The 20074-nt window shown below is 37.1% G+C and overlaps 1 protein-coding gene across 2 annotated transcripts in view; it reads right to left on the minus strand.

Moving 5' to 3' along the window:
* Positions 1-20074, minus strand: part of CDK14 (cyclin dependent kinase 14) — a 340143-nt gene that overhangs the window by 243896 nt on the left and 76173 nt on the right. For both annotated transcript variants that reach the window (XM_063412536.1, XM_063412527.1), the window contains exons 3-4: positions 13675-13920; positions 3472-3566 (exon numbers count right to left, since the gene is read on the minus strand). In XM_063412536.1, coding sequence (XP_063268606.1) covers positions 3472-3566; positions 13675-13920 — 341 coding nt within the window. The remainder of the gene's footprint in view (positions 1-3471; positions 3567-13674; positions 13921-20074) is intronic.

Genomic DNA, 20074 nt, shown 5'->3' on the forward strand with positions numbered 1-20074 from the left:
AGTGAAATGATACAGGAATTCAAAGGCCACCCACTGCTTTGCACCTACTGTATGGCAAACGTCCAAGGTGTTAATCAGATACAGAGTCAATGGAATTTGCATCATTTTTTACAGTGTTACCAGTAAATTACTCGGTCCATTTTCTCTAAATTTTACATTAAAATAAATCCCTTCAAAGTCATCTGAATTTTATGCAGTAAGCAGCCTCTTGTGATTTTATACAAATAAGTAAAAAATGAGAATCTAGCCTGAATGAAAGTGGAAAATGAACATGCCAAGATGAGTTTCATTACACCCGTCTGATGTGCAACACATGAAATCAAATAGATTTACCTACTGATGCAACTGTCAGCCAGAAAAAAATGACTGCTTGGCTGTTTCTCCTATAAACAAAAAAGCCCAGCCTAAGAGAATACTGCTTCACTTTCCTCAATAACACAGTCCTCTTCACTCTGCTGCTTCTTCACCCCAGGGATCCATTTTTATCTGACTACAGAAAGAGAAATCAATCATCCAGTAAAAGGAATTAGCCCATTTCATTTCACTTTCCTGGAATACAAGCACAGATGCTCAAAAAGATAGAAAAGCAATGAGTTTTATAGGAAGACAAGGGCTTGGTACCACTTATCCTGCTCCAAGGTGCAAAAAGCCAGGATTGTTCTGAAAGCAAGTTACGGCACATATTACTTTAAATTTTAGGAAGGGAATGGCTGATTTAGTGTCTCTCCAGGCAAGTATGCATCTTTTAGGCTCTCCAAATAGTATGCTAAGATTAATAATGTTTTATTCCATCATAATGACCAGCAGGGGAAATAATTTTAAAAGCTGAAATGTGTCTCAGGAAACAAATAAAAAACTCAAACTCTACTACTTGCCACATGCAGCTGGTGAAAAATACCAAGCAAAATAATTCTCAGTACAAAGCATCATTCAAAACAGCTCAATAGAATCTTAAATTTTCCAACTGCAACTACCTCTAAGGACACATCTCAAAAACATTTTGGCAAAACAAAGAAACTATGCATTAGAGTTGGTTATTAGGAATTCTCAGACATTGTGACCAAAATCCACTTGTTGTGTGTTACCAGCTCCAGCTTTTCCATCATGTGTCTGCATTCTGTATTGTGCCATGAGAGCTTAATCCTTCAGCAGTCAAACTGGGCCCATACCAAAATAAACAGATCTCTTTCATTTATTTGTATTCCCACTGGCTCTGTAGGCAGCGGAACAAAGTGATGCATATCACAGTCTCACCCTACATACCCATATCAGAGTCTAGGAAAAAAAAAATTCTCTGTCTATTCCTGTATCATTTTAAAATAAAGCCATAAAAAGTCAGAGTTAACCTGCCTGAAAAGCAGCAGCCAGGTTCAGGTCTCAGCCATAGGACCATGGAATTGTTCAGGCTGGAAAAGACCTCTGTCACTGAGTCCAAGCACTGCCAGCACTGCCAGCTCCCCACTAAAACATGTCCCTAAGTGCCACACTGTGCAGGGGTGGCCAGGGCCACTGTAGGGCCATGCAGTCACCCCACACCTGTTCACCTGCAGTGTTCCCTAAATTCTTAAAGTACAGCCTCTTCCTGCTACGCAGTAATTCAACTCTCTCTATAGTTCAAGAAACAGAAGCCTGGACTGGAGGTGTTGAATCTGGATAGTGCTGGATAATATGGAAATTATTGAATTCTCAGTGGGGAAAAAAAAAGTCAAATTCAAACAGGTGAAGGGATACTACTATAACAGCAGAAATACTCTCTGCATATGAATTCTCATCCACACTTCTAGTTATACATACCTTTTTTCAGAAGACAAAGACCTTGCAGAAGATGTTACAAAGCAACAGGACAGTCACACATAATAGTTGTAACTTGCACTACCTATTCAAAGCAAGCTGTTTATAGTACAGAATGCAGTGTACCCAGTAATTTCAATTTATTATTGAAGTACCATTTAAATCACTGAAGTATTTCCTACAGATGTGCAGGCAACTCTACTAAAATGAGTATTTCTATCCAATCTACTTTTCGTTACATGTTCACTATTAATGCAGTAGCTTCAGGGAAGGGTTTTGCTTTGTTTTTAGATTTCAGTCTGTTCCACTGACTGACAGGACGTGCAGTGACTGCTGCCTTAGCTCAGTCTTACTGAAAGCTGAGACATATGGACTGACTGTCATCAGACACTCACTGATTTTACTAAAGGATTTTAGTAATAAGGCACAAGCTGAAATCCATACTGTTTTCTCATATTACATAGACCCCAATAAAAAGCTTACACATGTATAATGTCTAGAACTTATGGTAATGCATAACTGAGCCATTAACACCACAACATAACAGCATTTCCTTGAAGAAAGCCGCCAGTGAAAGACAGTATCTGCAGTGGCAAGGCAGAAGTGTGAATATTTCTTCTACATTTAGAACATGTTTTTATTCCTATAGGCTGTCATTATGCTTATTGTCTAAGCAAGCTACTGAGAGATGATTCTACTCATTCTGATTTATTAAAAATATTCAGTGAAAAAAGATTCTTTTCAGTACCTAACTAACTTAATGACCCTGGAAAATGTTAGGACATTTTTTCTTCTTTTCAGTAGTTATTTTGTCCCATGACCATCATGGTATTCTCTGCTGGAATGGCAGCATTGCCTCATATATCATTGACTAATCAGAGCTTTTAAATAAAGATATCACATGTACCAAACTCCTCTTTCAGAATTGCTTTGTTATTATTGGAAATCTGATTATGCATTAAGTATGTCAAATGGCACAAGACACCCTGCTTCACAATGGATAACTCTGAATGGAAGCACTGGCTGAAGTATATTTTAAGTGTGTTTACTGAGTTATTTTATGCAATATAAAAGTACTTAGGGCATTTGGGGACAAAAAAGCTGCAACAAATAACATTAAAGTGGCTTAAAAATATGTGACATGTATAAAGTATTTTGAGGTAGAGTAGTTGCAACAATTGTAAATAAACTCTTGTAAACAAACTAAACCTAGAGCTGTCCAGAATTCCATTCATTTCCTTCATGTTGCTTTATTTATTTATTTAATAATAAATAAATATAATAATAGTAATATAAATAATGTTCATGTTGCTTTATTTATTTAATAATAAATAAATAAATAAAATATATATTCACCATTTGCTCTCAGGCCATCATAAAACTCTACCTACAGCATACTTTGCTTTTACGCCTAGAAATTAATTTGGTATGGATACCAAGGAAGTAGTACAACATTAAAGGGCAAACAAATCATCAGGTTAACAGAAACCTCATCTTGTTCTAGGGTGAAGGCAATATGCTACCTGTGCAATATGGTCTCAGCCCCTTTCACCAGAGCACATGGCTGTCAGTAGCACCTTTATTCACAGGGATCTGTGTACATGTTCAGCAACATTAGTTGATACTTTCTGCTTATCTTCATTTATACACAAAATTAAATGAAAATAAAACACCACTTACTTGCTTTTTCCTTTGTATACTGTAGCATAGGACCCTTCCCCTAGTTTTTCCAGTTTTTCATATGAGTCTGCTTTTCCAAACTTAGGGCTTGTAGGCTAAACAAAACGAAAGAGAAGATCTTTCAGCATTGCACCCGTAACATCAACTGCTTTGATTCAGCCTTTAGAGACCAAATATGATTATCAAGGCTCATAGAGCCTGTTTTCAGGAACCAACAACAAAAAATAATTAATAGGGAAAAAATAAACAACCCAGATGGTAGCTGCCAATATCAATCATAAACTTAGATCACTGGATCTGTCAGAAGGATTTTGTCGTTAATCAAAGAGATGGTTCTGTTTCATTTTTCACGTACATCACTTCATAGAAGGAAAAACACCATTAAAAACTAAAGCATCTTATCTATGTTTAGAGATCTAAAGAGCAGCCTTAATCTGCCCTACAAAAATCAGACTAATAAAGCTGTTGAATCATTTTTCCTTTCTTATTTTTTTAGTCTAAAGCCCATCCAAAAACTTTGGTCTAAGTAGTCAATGTCCCATTAAACCAATCATTGTTCAGAGAATGGTCAAAATGCTACAGGAAAGCATCTTTAATAATGTCATCTTCTGAATTATGATTACAGTCTTCATATAGGGAAATAATTACATCATACTTTAATACACATTTTACACAGTTGATAAAAGTCCTGTATTCTTAATATCAGCAGCCTAAGTGAGGAGTCTAAAACTGAACCAAGCTAAGGAATGATTCTTGCTCAAAGAGCCAGAGAGCTCAGCTGGCCTTTGTGACAGACTGGTACTTGCCCCCTTTTACACAGTCCTAACAGAGAACAAACCAATGCTGTGAAAATAGAAATTCACCTGATGTTATAACTTTCCATTCTGAAATTCTAAGAAAATGCTTGACTTTTTTAGTCCATCCCATTTTCCCGCATTTCCCCATTTTCCAGTTGTCTGGAAGGAAAGGTGCAGCAGTGCATCTGTGTAACAGGCCATTTGGGTGCACCAGCCAAACTGCTTGTGAGTAATCTTATCAAGTCACCTGCAGTTTTGTTATTAGAGCCCTCAGGAATTCATCAAGGTTACTGGGAAAATAACAGGATTAAAATAAGAACAGGGAGCCTGAGAAACTGTCCACAAGGAATGTAAACCCTAGTACAGAAGGCACATTGATGATGATGGATGATTGTGATGATGGACATTTGACCAATTGGATGTCCTGAAGGAGATGTAGCTGCCTCTTGAACCAGCAACTTGGCCAACTGAGAGTTGTGTGCCCATGTGGGCCAGAGACTGAGAATCTATAACTGGAGTTGTATTGCAAACAATAAAGGGCTTCTGGTGAAATCATACTGGTTTGCTTTTCAGTGGCCCTTATCCCCCTGCAGAAAAGGAGTTTTATTTTTTCTCCAAGACCAGATGGACACTGCAAAAAACTGCCCTGCAGCTGCCCTCAGCATCACCTGCACATCTTTTAGACAGCAATGCTCAGGTATCCTCCCATCCTAACCCAACCAATAGATCATTGAGAAAGTTTGAAGAGTCAACGCTAATACTCAAATCAGACTGATTTGATAGTACTCTTTTTAAATGCTACAAAGAAAAGCAGACAAGCAAACCTGCATGGTTAAGGTTGAATTCAGGTGGGATGAGCCATGTGCAGCTGTACACATGGTACCCTCACATTCAGGATCGTATGTCTGATCTACAAAATGTATTCATGTATCAGTTTTTTGAAAGGAAATGAACACTACAGTACAGGGCACTGTACTGTGTGTAAATTCTTGCTAAGCCATGGTTCAAAGTTTTAAACCAACTGACCCTAAAAACTGCCTCTATTTAAATAGGCAGGGGCATGACAGGCAAGCTGCGCTGGTGCCTCATACTTGTCCACCACACCCAATTAACCATTAGCCAGAAAATGCAAACGTTCTCTTTACTCAACTATTCTGCATTTGTCCTATGCAAAAATTCTGGCACTTTGGCAACTATACACCTTTTTGGATATCAAAATTGATATGAACAGCTTTCTATTCAATGGCATAAGGACATACATATGTATGTTTGCAAAACTGAGCCCTTTCACGTCTCTCCAATACAAAAAACAACCTATTATTTTGTTATCCAATTCCTAAGTATTAGTAGACTTACAGAAATTTGTCATAACAAAACTCTCAGATCTTTTTCCTGCTATATTATTTGGAACACTTCATTATAGATAAGGCAGTAATATTCTTGGTTTCAAATCTGTACTTAAAAAGGCCTGGTTAAAAACAAATTTTAAGATTTTTTTTAATCACAGTTTTATTACAGAAGTCACTAATAGAGGTGACTAAAATATTTATTCGAGTAGCCTTCTCACTTAGCTATCCAATTATGGACTAATGCAACATTAAAAAAACTTCAGAAAAAAAGTGGTTAGATGTTGAAATGTCTTGCATATAATGAAGAGGGAGCACAAAGTACTTCCCAAATTGCAGGCTGCAATGAACACACAGTGAGGAGTTTTGTTTGGAGTAGAAATGCTGCCCTAGTTAACAGTGAATAGTTCACTGTTGGCCTCCTCATAGCAAGACAGAGAAAGGACAGGGTGTTTCACATGTGTTTCACATCCATTCTTATTTTCACACTGAGATTTACTTTTATTCTCTACCTCTGGAAACCATAATCTAAAGGTCACAACAACTTGTAAAGCCCTAAGATCTTGATAGGAAACAGGATGCCTTTAATCCATTACCACACAGTAAATCATCAACAATAATTACTCCTACAGCCTCAAGCTCATTTCTCTGTAGCCCAGCTGCCAGAACCACAGACTGGAAGTCATGACTTTTGACTCATTCTCCTTTGCATTTGTAATATTTAAAGGCTTACAATTTTTGAAGGCGTGTGGTGGAGAAAAGCACTTTGGGGGATTTTATAAAAAAAAGAATTAGAATTAATTCCGAGGCAAAAGAAAATATATAATAATATAAATAATTTGCGTGATACTTCTTAATGAATGCCAAAACACTCATCATATTGCAATTACTTTAGACAATGAAGGGACAGCTTTAACATTTCCCCAACATTTTCTCCATTTTTTTAAAAATGAAATCTCATACTGTAATTCAAACTTCTAATTACAAATTGCCTATAAAATTAAGAAGTTCAGACACTTCTTATATTTCCTTTTATTTATGGATTGTAAAGGAGGTGAAGACAGAAATAATGCAAAAATGTGTAACTTTTCAAAACTTAACTTTAAATTTAAAGGAATCTAAATAATTTGAAATTCCACATGACTGCTGAAAATTGTAACCACTTCAGCCTACTTTCCTTTATTATTACAGTCCCTCATTCATATGGGTATTTTTTCAGCTTCATAGATATGAATTTCATTATTCAGATTTCTCCACATTATCTTATCCTTTTCAACCATTTCTGTTTAAAAAATATTATTTGTTACAGCAAGGTTGGTACCTTTTTTATTAAATGCTAATATGAAAATCAAATCTACAAAATCCACTTTTAGGTACAAGTTCTTCTTCCAAAGTATTTTATTTCTTCTGGTACAATACATGGGAATATATACACACACAGATTTGTGTTTGTTAAATCACAGGAGTCCCTTACTCTGCCTGGGATGTGGTTGACTGAAACACACATAGTGAGTGAGACACATCCAGAGCACATCAGTGCTTGCATCAGCCACTGACAGACATCACAAGCAGCAGACTCACAAGAAATTCCTCTGTATTTTACATAACTGGTGCAATCCCCCAGTTTGACCCAGACAATATTTCTCAATGGAAAAGAGTACTGGTTTTAGCTGAACAAATGTATTTTGGTAAGTTTTTTCACAGCTTCTTTTTGAAAACCTTACAATACTTCTCTAGCTATTATTTTTCCATTTCTCTTGCTCCTTCTTACTGTTTTTAACCCCCTAAAACACCAACAGAGAATCACAGAATTCTTTAAGTTTGAAAAGGCTTTAAAGATCACCAAGTCCAACTCTAATCCTAACACTGCCAAGCCCACCACATACATCCCCAAGCACCACATCTATACACATCTTTGAAATACCTCCAGGGATTGTGACTCAACCACTTCCCTGGGCAGCCTTTCCCAGTGCTTGACAACCCTTCTATGTATAAACATCATTGGCACTACTTAGGCATAAAGAAGCCTGTTTGTCCATGTTAGAGCTCCTCATTTGCTACAAAAAAAAAATCCCCAACTTACAAAGCTGAGAAAAAAAAACCCAACACCTAGATGCATCTGTGACCAAGACTGAACTATCTAACAGCAAAAAGTTAAATAGGCAGTAAACAACCAGGCAGCAAGAAATTGATACAACTGGAAAACTCGTTGCAAAGTGAACTTTCATGCTCTAGAGGAACCTTTCAGTGAACTCAAATGGGAAATCTAAGTGAATTACTGAGACAAAAGGGAGTAAAGGTCCTCATGCCTCTGAAGAATGCAGTCCCAGGTCCCTGTGAAAGCCAGCACAGGTTGTGGAGGATCATGCTATCCCCAAGAGGACACTGGCAACTGGGGTGCACAAAAATGCAGATCTTTCCCTTCAGGAAACTCACTGGGAATTTTACTTGTTTGCCTTCATGTTTCACTTTTCTTGAAAATAGTTTTGCATTAGAGAGCTTTCTCTTTACAAGCCCACATTTTTCCCAGTGCAAGATTAGTCTAAGAGCACCACTGAGCACAGAAGTGAGCATTTTTAGCAGCATGGCTCGCAGTAACCAAGATTAGGTATTTTTTCCCCTCTGGTTGAGGAAATACAGATCATAGTAACAAGGATAGAAAGAGTATGCCAAAATGCTGGGTACAGAAATAGAAGAAGCTAGTATTTCAAACTGACGTGAGAGTATTAAAAATAACAAAGAAAAAAAATAAATTATAAGAAACTGTCTTTTCTGACCACATTGTTTCAAATGTCCATTTCATTGATACAGCCTGTAGGAGCGATAATAGGCTAAAAACAAGGTCTTCCAGTATGAATCCTTGCACTACATCACCACGTGAATACTTCTCTTTCTCAGAATTTTTCAAAATCTATGTAATAAAGAAGGCTTTAATGGAAAATTACACTGAAAATCACCTGACTATGCCTATAGAAGCTGTGTGGGTTATGTTCTCATGCATTTTTCATAACTGCAGAACAGCTTGTGAATGTCACACTTGACTGTCACACTCCCGAGTCTAAGTTTTAAATAGATCCTTTTTTTTTAATTGGAGGATATTAAACTTCAATATAAAACTATCATTAAGAGAAAAACATTATTTTCACAGTACCTCTGTAAATGAAAGAAAATCAGAAGTGTATATCTGCTTTGTTATACACCTCAAAAGAAATAAATTGATTGCTAGAAAAATTTGAAAGTAAAACACAGGCCAAGAAGCTCAACTGAGATTAAATCACAAGAATGAAAGATAATAATCACTTTTTAACCATTTTGTCTTGTTTGTCACAAGAGTAAACCTTCTTTCACAAAACCATATGGAGTTTTCACACTAATTTCAGGTTGTATCCAACCTGTAATAATAGGCCAATTTGACCACATCTTGGAAGTTGGACTGTTTTCTAGGGCAGTGTTCAAGGGGATACAAAGATGTTCAAGCATTCAAACTAAGCCTCAGTCTCAGTCCTCCCAATCTCTCATCCCATTCTGTTCCTTGGATCTTCCTAACCCTTTAACACACAGCCCTAATTTAAGAGCAACGTGGGCAGAAGTGACCCCAGAGCTCTCTGTGAAGGGTGCAGTGTTTAAAGCTGTTCCCTTGCTCTCCAGGCTCTCAGAGCAGGAGCTGGCTCAACTGCCACATTTTATCTGCCTTTTCCTCTGGAGAGTATCCCCCAGGTTAACGATTATTAACGCTTCCTTTGTGCCAGTGCAGAAAACTCCACCCTCTACACTGCACTCTGAAATTATCTTACCTCCATAAAACGTACCGACCAGGAAGGATGCAGTTATCCTAGCAATTAATAGGTTCCTAATTGGAGAAGGTTGCCTGCATTGGAAGAGAGGCAAGAATGCCACAGCAAATGTTTATTTGGGCAGACAGAAATTATGTCTAACTTTCAGAAGAAATCCTGACATTAGTGTCTATTTTAAAGCTAGTTTTCTTACACAACTTATTTGCAATGTGCTAACAGGATCAGTAGGATCATTATAGGATTTATGCTTTTTTGCTTGTAGTTTTTGGAGCAAAGTATCAGGACTGAAAACTAATAAAAGTTATGGAAACAGAAGAAAGGCTGCTCTTCCAAAAAGAGTGCAAAGTCAGTGCAGTAAACCATTGCTTATCCAATTATTTTTATTTTAATGTTTGGGTTTTTTTACATTTATCTGAGTTAGCAGAACATTAGTGTTTTGCTTGATTTTGTTTTTAAAAAGTAACTGAAAGGCAGGAACTTACACCTTAGCATGACATTTAAATTCACCACCAGGGAGCTTAAGCTATTTAAGGAGAACAAACTGATGTGTATCACTACATAACTAAATCTGGAGCAGATGGCTACTTTATACTGCTTGCAATGTTCTATTTACATATGGTGCAAAAGTACTATCCTACTGTATAAAACATGTACTCTGAATACACCAAAACTTTACCTCGCACTGGAGAGCTTGATTGTGTGTCTAAAGAGCAGAGATCTCAAATAAAATTTTCAGATAATTAGAGTCAAGCCAGCTTTTAAAACTAGTTGTTCAGGCAAGAGTGGCATGTGTTTGTTTTTTAAGTTGTGATTTTTTTATTTTGACCAGCTTACTAGGTAGTATTACCTTTTTTTCATTTAAGGAAAGAAACCCATTTTCTTGCCTTGGTAGACAAAGGACTCAGCATGAGATTTTTAGGAAGTTATAGACAGAGGGAGAGAGAGAAGGATAAGTACACACAACTATAGCTATATATATATAATCCATATGTACATACGTATGTACATACATACATACATGTGTGTGTGTGCGTGTGTGTATATGTATATTCATACACACATGTTATGTGGGGATGGATCAGAGAAAAGGTTTGTGAAGCCAAATTCCCTTCTACAGTGGCTGACAGGCAAGGCACAGGTAGACAAACACCTACTTCACTACATCCAAGTTATCCACTACCCTGATGTGATAAAGGAATAATTCTGTTTTGCTGGAAAATTCATCCCATAATAAGTGGAGAGGATGGAAAGATGCTAAGTGTAAAAATTAAGCTTGTTGTATAAGAACAAACAAACAAAAAGGGCTAAATTCTGTCTGTACACTACTGCACTAATTAACTACACAGGAATTCTACCCGGTTGCAACGAGGTGTGACATTAACTGCAGAAAAATACTTCATGTTCAAAAGCAAGAGATTTATTTTCCAAGTGACAATCTGTGGGAGGATCCTGGAGCTCCAGCTTCCCCAAACCTCTGTTTCATCTCTCTCATCACAAAGTGCAGTGCATTTCAAAGGCACGGACAACACGAAATGGGCAACATACCACCCGCAGAGTATTTTGTGATCTTTACAAACACTGAAACTGATACCTGCCAGAGAGGTGATAAAGCTGCTGAAATTAATCAAAGCAGAAACTAACACCCCAGGGCATTACAAACAAATTCTTTCAGGTAATATCCTGAAAAAATGTTATTTTTCTGAGACAAATAAGGGACTTTTACCTGAGCAGAAGCAGTGAGTGATACGGAGACTGCAAGCCTTGGCCATGTACCTTCTGTCAGAATCATTGCCACACCTGATGGCTACAGAGCACTTCAAATGATGAAAGGAAAAGACTAAATGGAACCCTGTCTCTAATTCAGTTCCTCTAATAATCAAGCACAGAAAGTGCAAATTGAAGGTAGCATATCTCTATTGGAATATCCTAAAATAAAGCTTACAGAAAGCAGAGTCAAAACTAAACACGACTCCACAGCTCTAGCCCATATGACCCAGAGGGCACAACATGTTCAAGAACATTTAGAGAAAGTAAAATGCTTGTTCAGACTGGTATAACCTATACAAGAGGAGAATTTCCAGAGAACCAGGTACAAACTCAGTGAGGGAGAATATGCAGCTGACATGGAAGAAAAAAATGTAACGATCAGAAGAGCAAGTAGCAAGGGCATCTGCTAGACAACACCAGGGCTACCAAAAAAAAGATGAAAACCCTAAACCCTTTGTTCAAGTATTATTCAAAACCACAGAATGATACATTTCTGTAACTAACCACATGGGCATCCCTCAATAAAATGTGCATCAGGGCAGCTACTGCCTGAAGCCATGTATTCAGACTCTGGGAATGGGAATAAAGCATCTTGATCTTGTCTCTCCAGTGGATGGCTGAACTCAGGACCAGGTGTGACCTGATCGGCAGAGGGCTAACACCACCTTTTGTTGTGAACTACTCTTCCCTCTTCACTGGCATGAACACTTACATTATTCTACATGCTCTTGCCTGGAGGAAAAGTCAAAAATTACTAACAATGCCTCCAAGCAGAAGGAAGAACTGAGTTCACCAAACAGAGCTATAAAAATCAGAGAGAATTACAGGAAGTTGAGAAATCAGAACTGCATTTCAAGAAATTCCTTTGTACCTCCTGTATCCAGCAAGTCTGTGTGAGTCACTGTCAACCAAGATCACCAAAAGCATACATTTAGCTAGGGCTCTAACCAGCAGCATACCAGTAGAGGAAGCTTTAATGTTGAGGAAGTATTTATGTAAGAAAATACTGGGATCATAGGAGATGGTATGGATGCAGTAGAGTGCCAGCCCTCTGGAAAAGAACAAGGTGCCAAAAACACAGTTTCAAAAACATCTGCTTCAAAATTCTAGAAGCAAAACAACTGAAACCCCTCAGTATTAACAGAGGAATGTCAAAAACATGAACAGAAATAAGTAATTGCTTTTAAGAGGAACAGCAGAGATGAGGAGTGAGTTAATACCACAAAATATTTAAAATAGTCCAAAAAAGTCATTAATAGTTGTGGTGCTAAAAAATAACCAGGCATCACAAACTAGTACACCCAGTGCAAATAGATTCATCCATTCTAAATGATTGTAAAGGTTTTACGGTAAGAACTCCTTGTCATGGACTCAGATGGAACACACTAGAGACATCTTTGGCAGCAGCTATATAATGCCAAGTGATGATGAAAAAGCAAATTTGTTTTTGCTACAGATGGTTACATTTTAAAATGTAACCTTTTCTAAAAAGGACAGTCCCCTGGAGGCGTGACATCTTACCCGCTGAATTCACACGGGTTAAACACAGCTCATCTACAGAAAATTAATCTCTTGCCATTTCTCGTTAGAAGTCTGACAGGCTTCAGTCAAACTTCTGTAGGGAGGACAGAAGATGTCCAGAAGATAGAGCAAAACAAAGAAAAGAAAGAAAAGAAAAAAAGAGGAGGCAATCAACCTTTTAAATTTTTTTGCACCAAATAAGATTTGAAGTGTTACATCCATTCCACATAGATCTGTAGTTTTCAACTCAAAGGTCACATTATTATGGATTTTTTCCTTGCCAAAGCATAACAGAAATACTTTTTCAATAATTTTAAGGTCTTTTGGGGAAAATCTGTTCTGGGCATTATTCATAAAAGATATGACATTTTATTTATCTAGTTTCTTTCAAAATACTTGCGAATAAAAGTTTTATGATGTGTTCCAAACCCTTCTCTGTTATTTTCTCTCTTCCCTATGTCTCTCACAGAGTTTCTGACAGGGAAATAAATGTTATTTTTACTACTTGATTTTAAAAAAAGAATTATAAAATGTAAACAAAATCTGTCAAATCTGATCTGTTTCTCTAAAACCGAAATCTCAAAATCAAAAAGGCAATTCATGAGGTTTCTTAAACTTCGTGGGAAAGAATTCCTCTTCACAAATAAGCAATCCTCTGCCAAATTTGCTGCATAAACATTATAGCAGCTGTAATGACATACCAGGATAAGGAGAGGAAAATGCTTAGAAATCCTGTAAGACACCCTAATTAACATCTGAAAGGAATTTCATAAACATACTCTTTTTCAAGTTCTATTTTCTGATCCTATTTCATTAATAACACAACAAATATATATGGAAAACACATTTAATAGCTGCTATGACCTTTTTCTTTGTTGTTTCCAAGTAAACAATCCCTTCTTAAGCAAGAAAACATTTATCTGGTGCCTCTAATTCCACCATTTGGCCCATGAAGAGGTACCAGGACTGTGCACTTACAGAGCTGGGGCTGGAGTGCCGCCTGACTTTAGGTGATTCCTTCCCTGCAGATGAAGTTTTGAAGTTAATGCAAGCGTTGTTCTCTGAATGAACCCTCTTCACTTGATTCGTTGGTTTCTCAAATGGATCAAAACTACTCTGTGTCCTCTGAACCCGAACTTTTTTATCCTCAGGAATTGTATCCAGAGGTTTGATCACTGAATCCATTCCCTGGCAGTTCCGTGTAGACATCTTTGTGACACATATCTGTAAAGAAAAAACATCATTTGTTGACTCTAACAGGCTTAAAGTCAATATCATTTCATGCACTAGCCAGCATCAAAAAAGGCACCAAACTTCATAACCATTCACTTTCTATTTCTATGTTAAAATTGAAAACAACACATGCATTTTACATAGGGGAGACCCACATCACAATAGTAACTACAAAATGCCTATCTTCGTACAAGGTACTAAAAGATCCTGGAAAAGGCAAAAGAGAAACATACATAAATTCATAATTTGTGGCTTCTTGTACAATGTGTTCTTGGCAACAATGCCACTTCTCTCCCAATCTAGCCACAGATATCCACAAGCAGTATTGATTTCCATTTGTTCAAAATTGGTTGGGACTAAACTACAATAAATGATGGTAGTTTGTGTGTGCACTGGCTGGTGCTGGCTTTCCAAAGATTCAATACCGCTATATTATTGTATTTTTAAATAATGCTTATACAGTGTTATTATTATTATCACCATATGTCTCAGAAAATCAAATCAGTAAATCAATTCCCAGGCACTGAAACATGAGACTGCAGCTTAATGGCACACTAAAGCACAGAAGTTCAATTCTTTGTTACTGTGAAGTACGGCTCTGCCAAGCTCTAAAGACTGCCACTTGCTGCTTGAGCTATCAAAATGTGCTGTGGTTAGTTCAAAACAACTAAATGAGCAGAACAGCACCTTTAGACACTCCAGTCATGGACGTATCTCACTTTAATTTCAATACGCTCCAATATATATGACATTTTTTTAAATTACACTATTGATGAGCAGTTGTGTTTGAGGCCTCAGCTTCTGTTTTCACCCATAAGAGACTTGACTTTTACTTGAAAAGAAAATAAATAGTTTCATCTCTCAGGCTACAGGGAAAAGTTATGAAGTGTAATGCAAGCAGACCCAAGAGCCTCCTTAAACAGTAAGGCACATCAAAATAATCTACAATGTACTTTTTCCATGACATTTGCATGTGTTTCCATGACATTTGCATGTGTTTAAGGAGAGACAGTGTTAATTTGCTGTCATATAAAAATGATTTAACGTTCCATTCAAGCACTTATAATCTATTCTAATTTTTGTAAACTTGTCATCCTAATACAGTTAATATAAAACAAAAGAAAAAAGAAATTACCATTAGATCAGTGTTCCTTCCTAACCCAAAGTATCTCCAAAAGCTTCTTCAATAAATTATTCTTTGCCATTTTCCCAGAGGCATTTTGTGCCTTGAAATCCAACTTACTTCAGTTATTTATAGAAATATTGGGTGACTATATTTTGTGGAGTTTGGCTTTTCTTTTTTTATGACCCACTGTAACAGTAGATGAAAGATTTCTTTTCTACATTAAAAATTTAGAGTATGTTTCCTGCACTGAGCCATCTGGCCAAAGGATCATGTACCAGGTTGACTCTAATGAAGGACATCACAACTGTCACAAACCAGGCCTTACAAGAGTTTGCATTTCTTCCACTAAAGTGATTTCTCTGAGACTAGAACTTCACCAAGTTATAACTTCCTTCAGAAAAGGAAAAGTCCCCCTATATTCCAAATGATAATTCTTTTTGGGCTTAAATTAACACAGTTATGTAATTTTTGTCTGTTACTTCAGCGAGAAAAGATAAAGAGCTGCAGCACAAAGAGTTTTTAATTAGTCTTCTTGTAAAACTAATTGGTTTCTTTTCCCTAAAACAACTCATATGCGCCGACGTGTATCCACACACTTCCCACTATCATCTCCATGTTCTTGCAATGCTTGCTACCAACAAAGATGTTTTAAAAGAATGTAAATTGAAATTACTGTTAATATAGCAGCACTTCCATGTTGTTTAATTAACACGTATTCAAATACATCAGTAATCAGTAGTCAGCATTTCCTCAGCATTTGAAACCCTATGATCTAGAAAACAGGGGCAGGAGATTCAGACAAGAAGTTCCAAAGTGGTGCTTATCTTCCTTTCGGTTAACAATGCGCCTGTAGCAGATGGAAATACTTGGAATACACAGCTATAAACATACTATAGATAATAATGCCATGAATGCTGCTTCTACTGGAAAGTCTACACGTGTCTTATGTGGGCCATGTAAGCATTTCTTACTACAGCCTTGACTGGAAGCAGTAATAATTTGGAATTAGATGTTGAAGGGAGGGACTTTAGCCTTCAGGCCACTTGACTGAATCTGGAGTAGAATAAAAATCCCCACCATCACCTTATAATAGCCACCTTCCAACTTGTAGATGACTAAAACCAAGACCAAGCACCAACCAGCTCCCCACTCAGAAGTCAAACACCTTGGGGGATGCACTGTCACCTCTGGAAAAGCCTGAGGACTGCAGAGAAATGCAAAAGTAGAGTCTGCTCACCCTGCCCATCTGCCTGTTCCGCAACTGCAGCACATGCCCTGCCAGAGCTGACAAGGGGTTTAATTCATCACTTCTCTCACTGATATCAATATTTCCTTGGCAGAAACAAAGCCTTCTCTCCAAATGGCTACTGAGCAGAGCGCACTGTTGAAGCCAGCAAAGCTAAGCTTACACCTCTGTTGCAGGGTACACATTTCCAAACTGTCTACCCTGCCTATAAAACACTGAAGAGTAACAATATTTAAGCATTTGTTTTGCATTCTGCCATTGATAGGCTAAGTCCAATGACAGGCCAACTTCATGCTGAAACTCTGTTCTGTGAAGTCTGAAAGGACCAGGTCTATAAAGTCAGCACTGAACACTGGCTGTAACCAACTTAAGGACATAAACTCATTGGTGGTTTCAGGTTTTCCTCCATCAGCAAGGTTAAGCTACCACAGCAGGGCAGATTTTTGCCCCTGGTCAGCAGGAGTGCTGACCAGCTGCTCCTGTGCTCCAGCTAAAGGTACAACTTATTCTGTAGTGGCTTATCATGCAGAAAAGCAACAATGTGCTAAGCAAAACTGAAACATAACTTATTTTGGAAATCTTCCTCTGCATAAAAATGATCACAGATTTCACCAGCTTGACTACATTACCTTTAGGAACATTATGGATTTGAATTTTTTTTTTCTCTAATTCAGCCTTTTAATATAATTTTCCCTGATACAGCATAACTGCTGCTTATAAATTTCAACTTCTCAAAGGAGATGTACAAATACTTAGCATCAGAAGGTGTTAAGTTTGTAAACAAGTGTCTACCACCTGGTAGCTCCTTGCTGGTAGTCAGGAGAAGCCTAACACACCTTCCCATTTCCAGATTTCTTTTTGCATACAAGAGCTAAGGACCATTTTCCAGTTAAAGCACAGTATTTGTTGTAAAGAACATTGGTTTATTTTCAGAATCTTTTAGATGCTCCTGGGTGATCCTCTGGGAAAGTGAGACTTTCCCTCTAAGTACATTCTGCCACCTCTAAGACCAGACTTGTCTTTTGTTCATTTGTTCTATCTACATAAGTCATAGGTTCTTCAGAGTGGGCACTGTTCTTTTACTAACCCTTCTTTTTCACACAGAACAACCCTAGTGCAACTGAGTGAAGGTGACAATCCAGAAAGTTATGGAAACTTTCTTTTTCCAATGCAGCCTCAAAACTGGATTATTTTGTTGATTATCTAATTTAGCTACAGTTACCAGAATAAAAAATAAAGCAAAACAAGCCCTTACATATAGTTGTGCTGTTCAATGGCACCTTAACTAATAAAAGTACTGACCTCAAATGTATGTAGAGATAATACAAGTGATATCTTGTTTTGTCATATGCAAGATGACAATTATGATTTATAAAATGCAATTAAGAAGAAAGTTTCAGTATGGATATTCCGTGCATTTAAAGAAACCTCTGTCTAACCAACTGCATGAGTCATTAAGCAGTTTTAATTGTCATGTCTTTAAAACAAGTAATTATATAAATAAACATTATGATATGTCAACACTTAAAGTGATTCTTTCCCCTTCATGAGTTACTGCCACGATTTTGTGCTTCTCCCACCACAAACTACATTCAAGGCAAAATTTTCTGAGTTATAAACTACTTCCAAAACTATTTGGCTTTTAAAAGTAGGGCAATGGAACCACACTTATCTCTCTCAGATGGCGTGTTTTTACCAGCAGATCTCATAATTATGAGGAACAGAGATATGGGATCTTCATTTATGCTTTAACTTTTACAGGAAATGGGATTTAAAAATAAGCCAATAAATTTAAAACACTTAATAGCTATAAATTATTACAGGTGTAACAGGGAATGCAAAAAAACCCCTGCATCATGTATGGATTGTTCATGAAAATATTACTATGCTTCCAAACCTCCTATCAGATATAAAAAGCTCAAGAAATTCACTGGACTGTTCACCACTTCTGGCTTTGGGCATGTTAGGTGGCCCCAGACATGAAAATAAGAGAGAAAATAGCTGCTTTGTCACTGAGGGTCTGACCCAAGGAGCAGATGATTACAAAAAAAATCTAGAAGGGAAAAAAGGTAAGACAAAACAACAGGAGTGATATGTATGGCATTCATACCAGAGAATTTCACATGTAGAACATTCATTCCCAAAGTCCTTGCTTTGGTTCTAAGATGAAAATCCTGAAAAAGCTAATCCATACTCCAGTACCAGTCTCCCTTTAAGGAGACTTGCTTTTCCACGTTGAAAACAGAGTGGTCCTAGAGAAAATCATTTCTTGTGTTTGAAGTTACTCTTTGGAAAAACACTTCCAAAACAGTACTCAGAAACTGCCCAAGCACTTGGTATCTTGTGGGAAAAGATTTCATCTGGAAAATAGCAATGATTAATCCTACTCAGTGAGGCAACAGCACTAACAGCTGAAACTCCCTGATCCCAGATTTGGTTTCCAGATCTTGGAAAAAAGATCCCAGTCAGCCCAGGTGTGCTCCAACAGAAGCACCTCTCCATGAGCATCCTGACCATTACAGTTCTCACATATGGATCATCAATAATTAACTTCCCCGAGTTGTCCCACATTCTGCTGCCAAGCCATACACATTCTCCATACTCTGATTACTGAAATAAACGCACTTTTAAAATTTTCCACAATTATTTACTCAGTCTCAACTGAAAAACGTAAGACAAAATGAGACATCATGATGAGGCATTTGGCCATTTAAAAACTACAGCACACACAATCACTTTGCAGCAATCAGAAGAGCTCTTGTCTACTTTTTTAAAAATCACAAAAGGTAGATTTGTCTAGAAAATCAGAATATTCACGTCAATTTCAGTAATTGCTTGCACTAACCACAAAAGTTAGTGCAGCTTGATATTAAAAGTTATTTTAGTGTTTATCTGTGGGCTTTTATTTATTTAAGGTAGAAAGAGACAGAGTATTCAAGAAAGAGCTCCTCATGTTAGAACTACAAAAAAACACAACACAGTTGATACTTTGTAACTTTCTTAGTTGTGGATCAGAATATGAAGACAATGTATGACAGACAACAACACAGCTTGGATGGTATTTTTTTCCCCTGCTCCTCCTGCCCAGTCTCCCAATCAATTTGAGAAGATCCCAAGGCTGCTCTAGGATAAAGAGCCTTAGTCACCGGTATGGACCATGGGGCTACAGCCTCCACCCTAACATCATGGTATTTATCACATCTCAAAACATAATGTCAGCATTTAGCCATTTTTTTCCCATAAATAATACTGCTGAAGTCCAGAGACTGAAATCACAAGAGTTATTTTGCTCCACATGTAAAGCTCCATAATAAGCCCCATTAAATAAATAAAAATCAGTATAATCATTCATGGAACCATTTCTAAATAAAGATGCCTCTTTGAATCACCTTAAGTATCATTTCAAGCAATACTCCTTAATCTGTATTTGGGATTAATGTGAAAATAATAAATGGTGTATCAGATGTAGTTACTGTGATACAGTTTCAATGCAAGATTTTTTCATTTCATCACTGTCAGCAAACTTAAGAGGAACAGAAACAGGTTTCCCAAAGAAATTGGGAAAATTAAAGAAATTCTTAAAATTAAAGGTTGCTAGACTAATACATTTACTGTTCAAAGTCATATAGCATTGAAAGAGTGAGACTGATCAGTTAAACCATGTAAGTAATTTATAGTCTTACAGTTCATGAATTTTAAAGCAGTCATGAATGACTCCAGAATTAATCACCTGTTTGGGTACTTAGTAAAATATAGACTATCTCATATCAGTG

Source organism: Prinia subflava, chromosome 1 (genome assembly GCF_021018805.1).
Source record: "Prinia subflava isolate CZ2003 ecotype Zambia chromosome 1, Cam_Psub_1.2, whole genome shotgun sequence".
In the NCBI taxonomy this organism is placed as follows: Eukaryota; Metazoa; Chordata; class Aves; order Passeriformes; family Cisticolidae; genus Prinia; species Prinia subflava.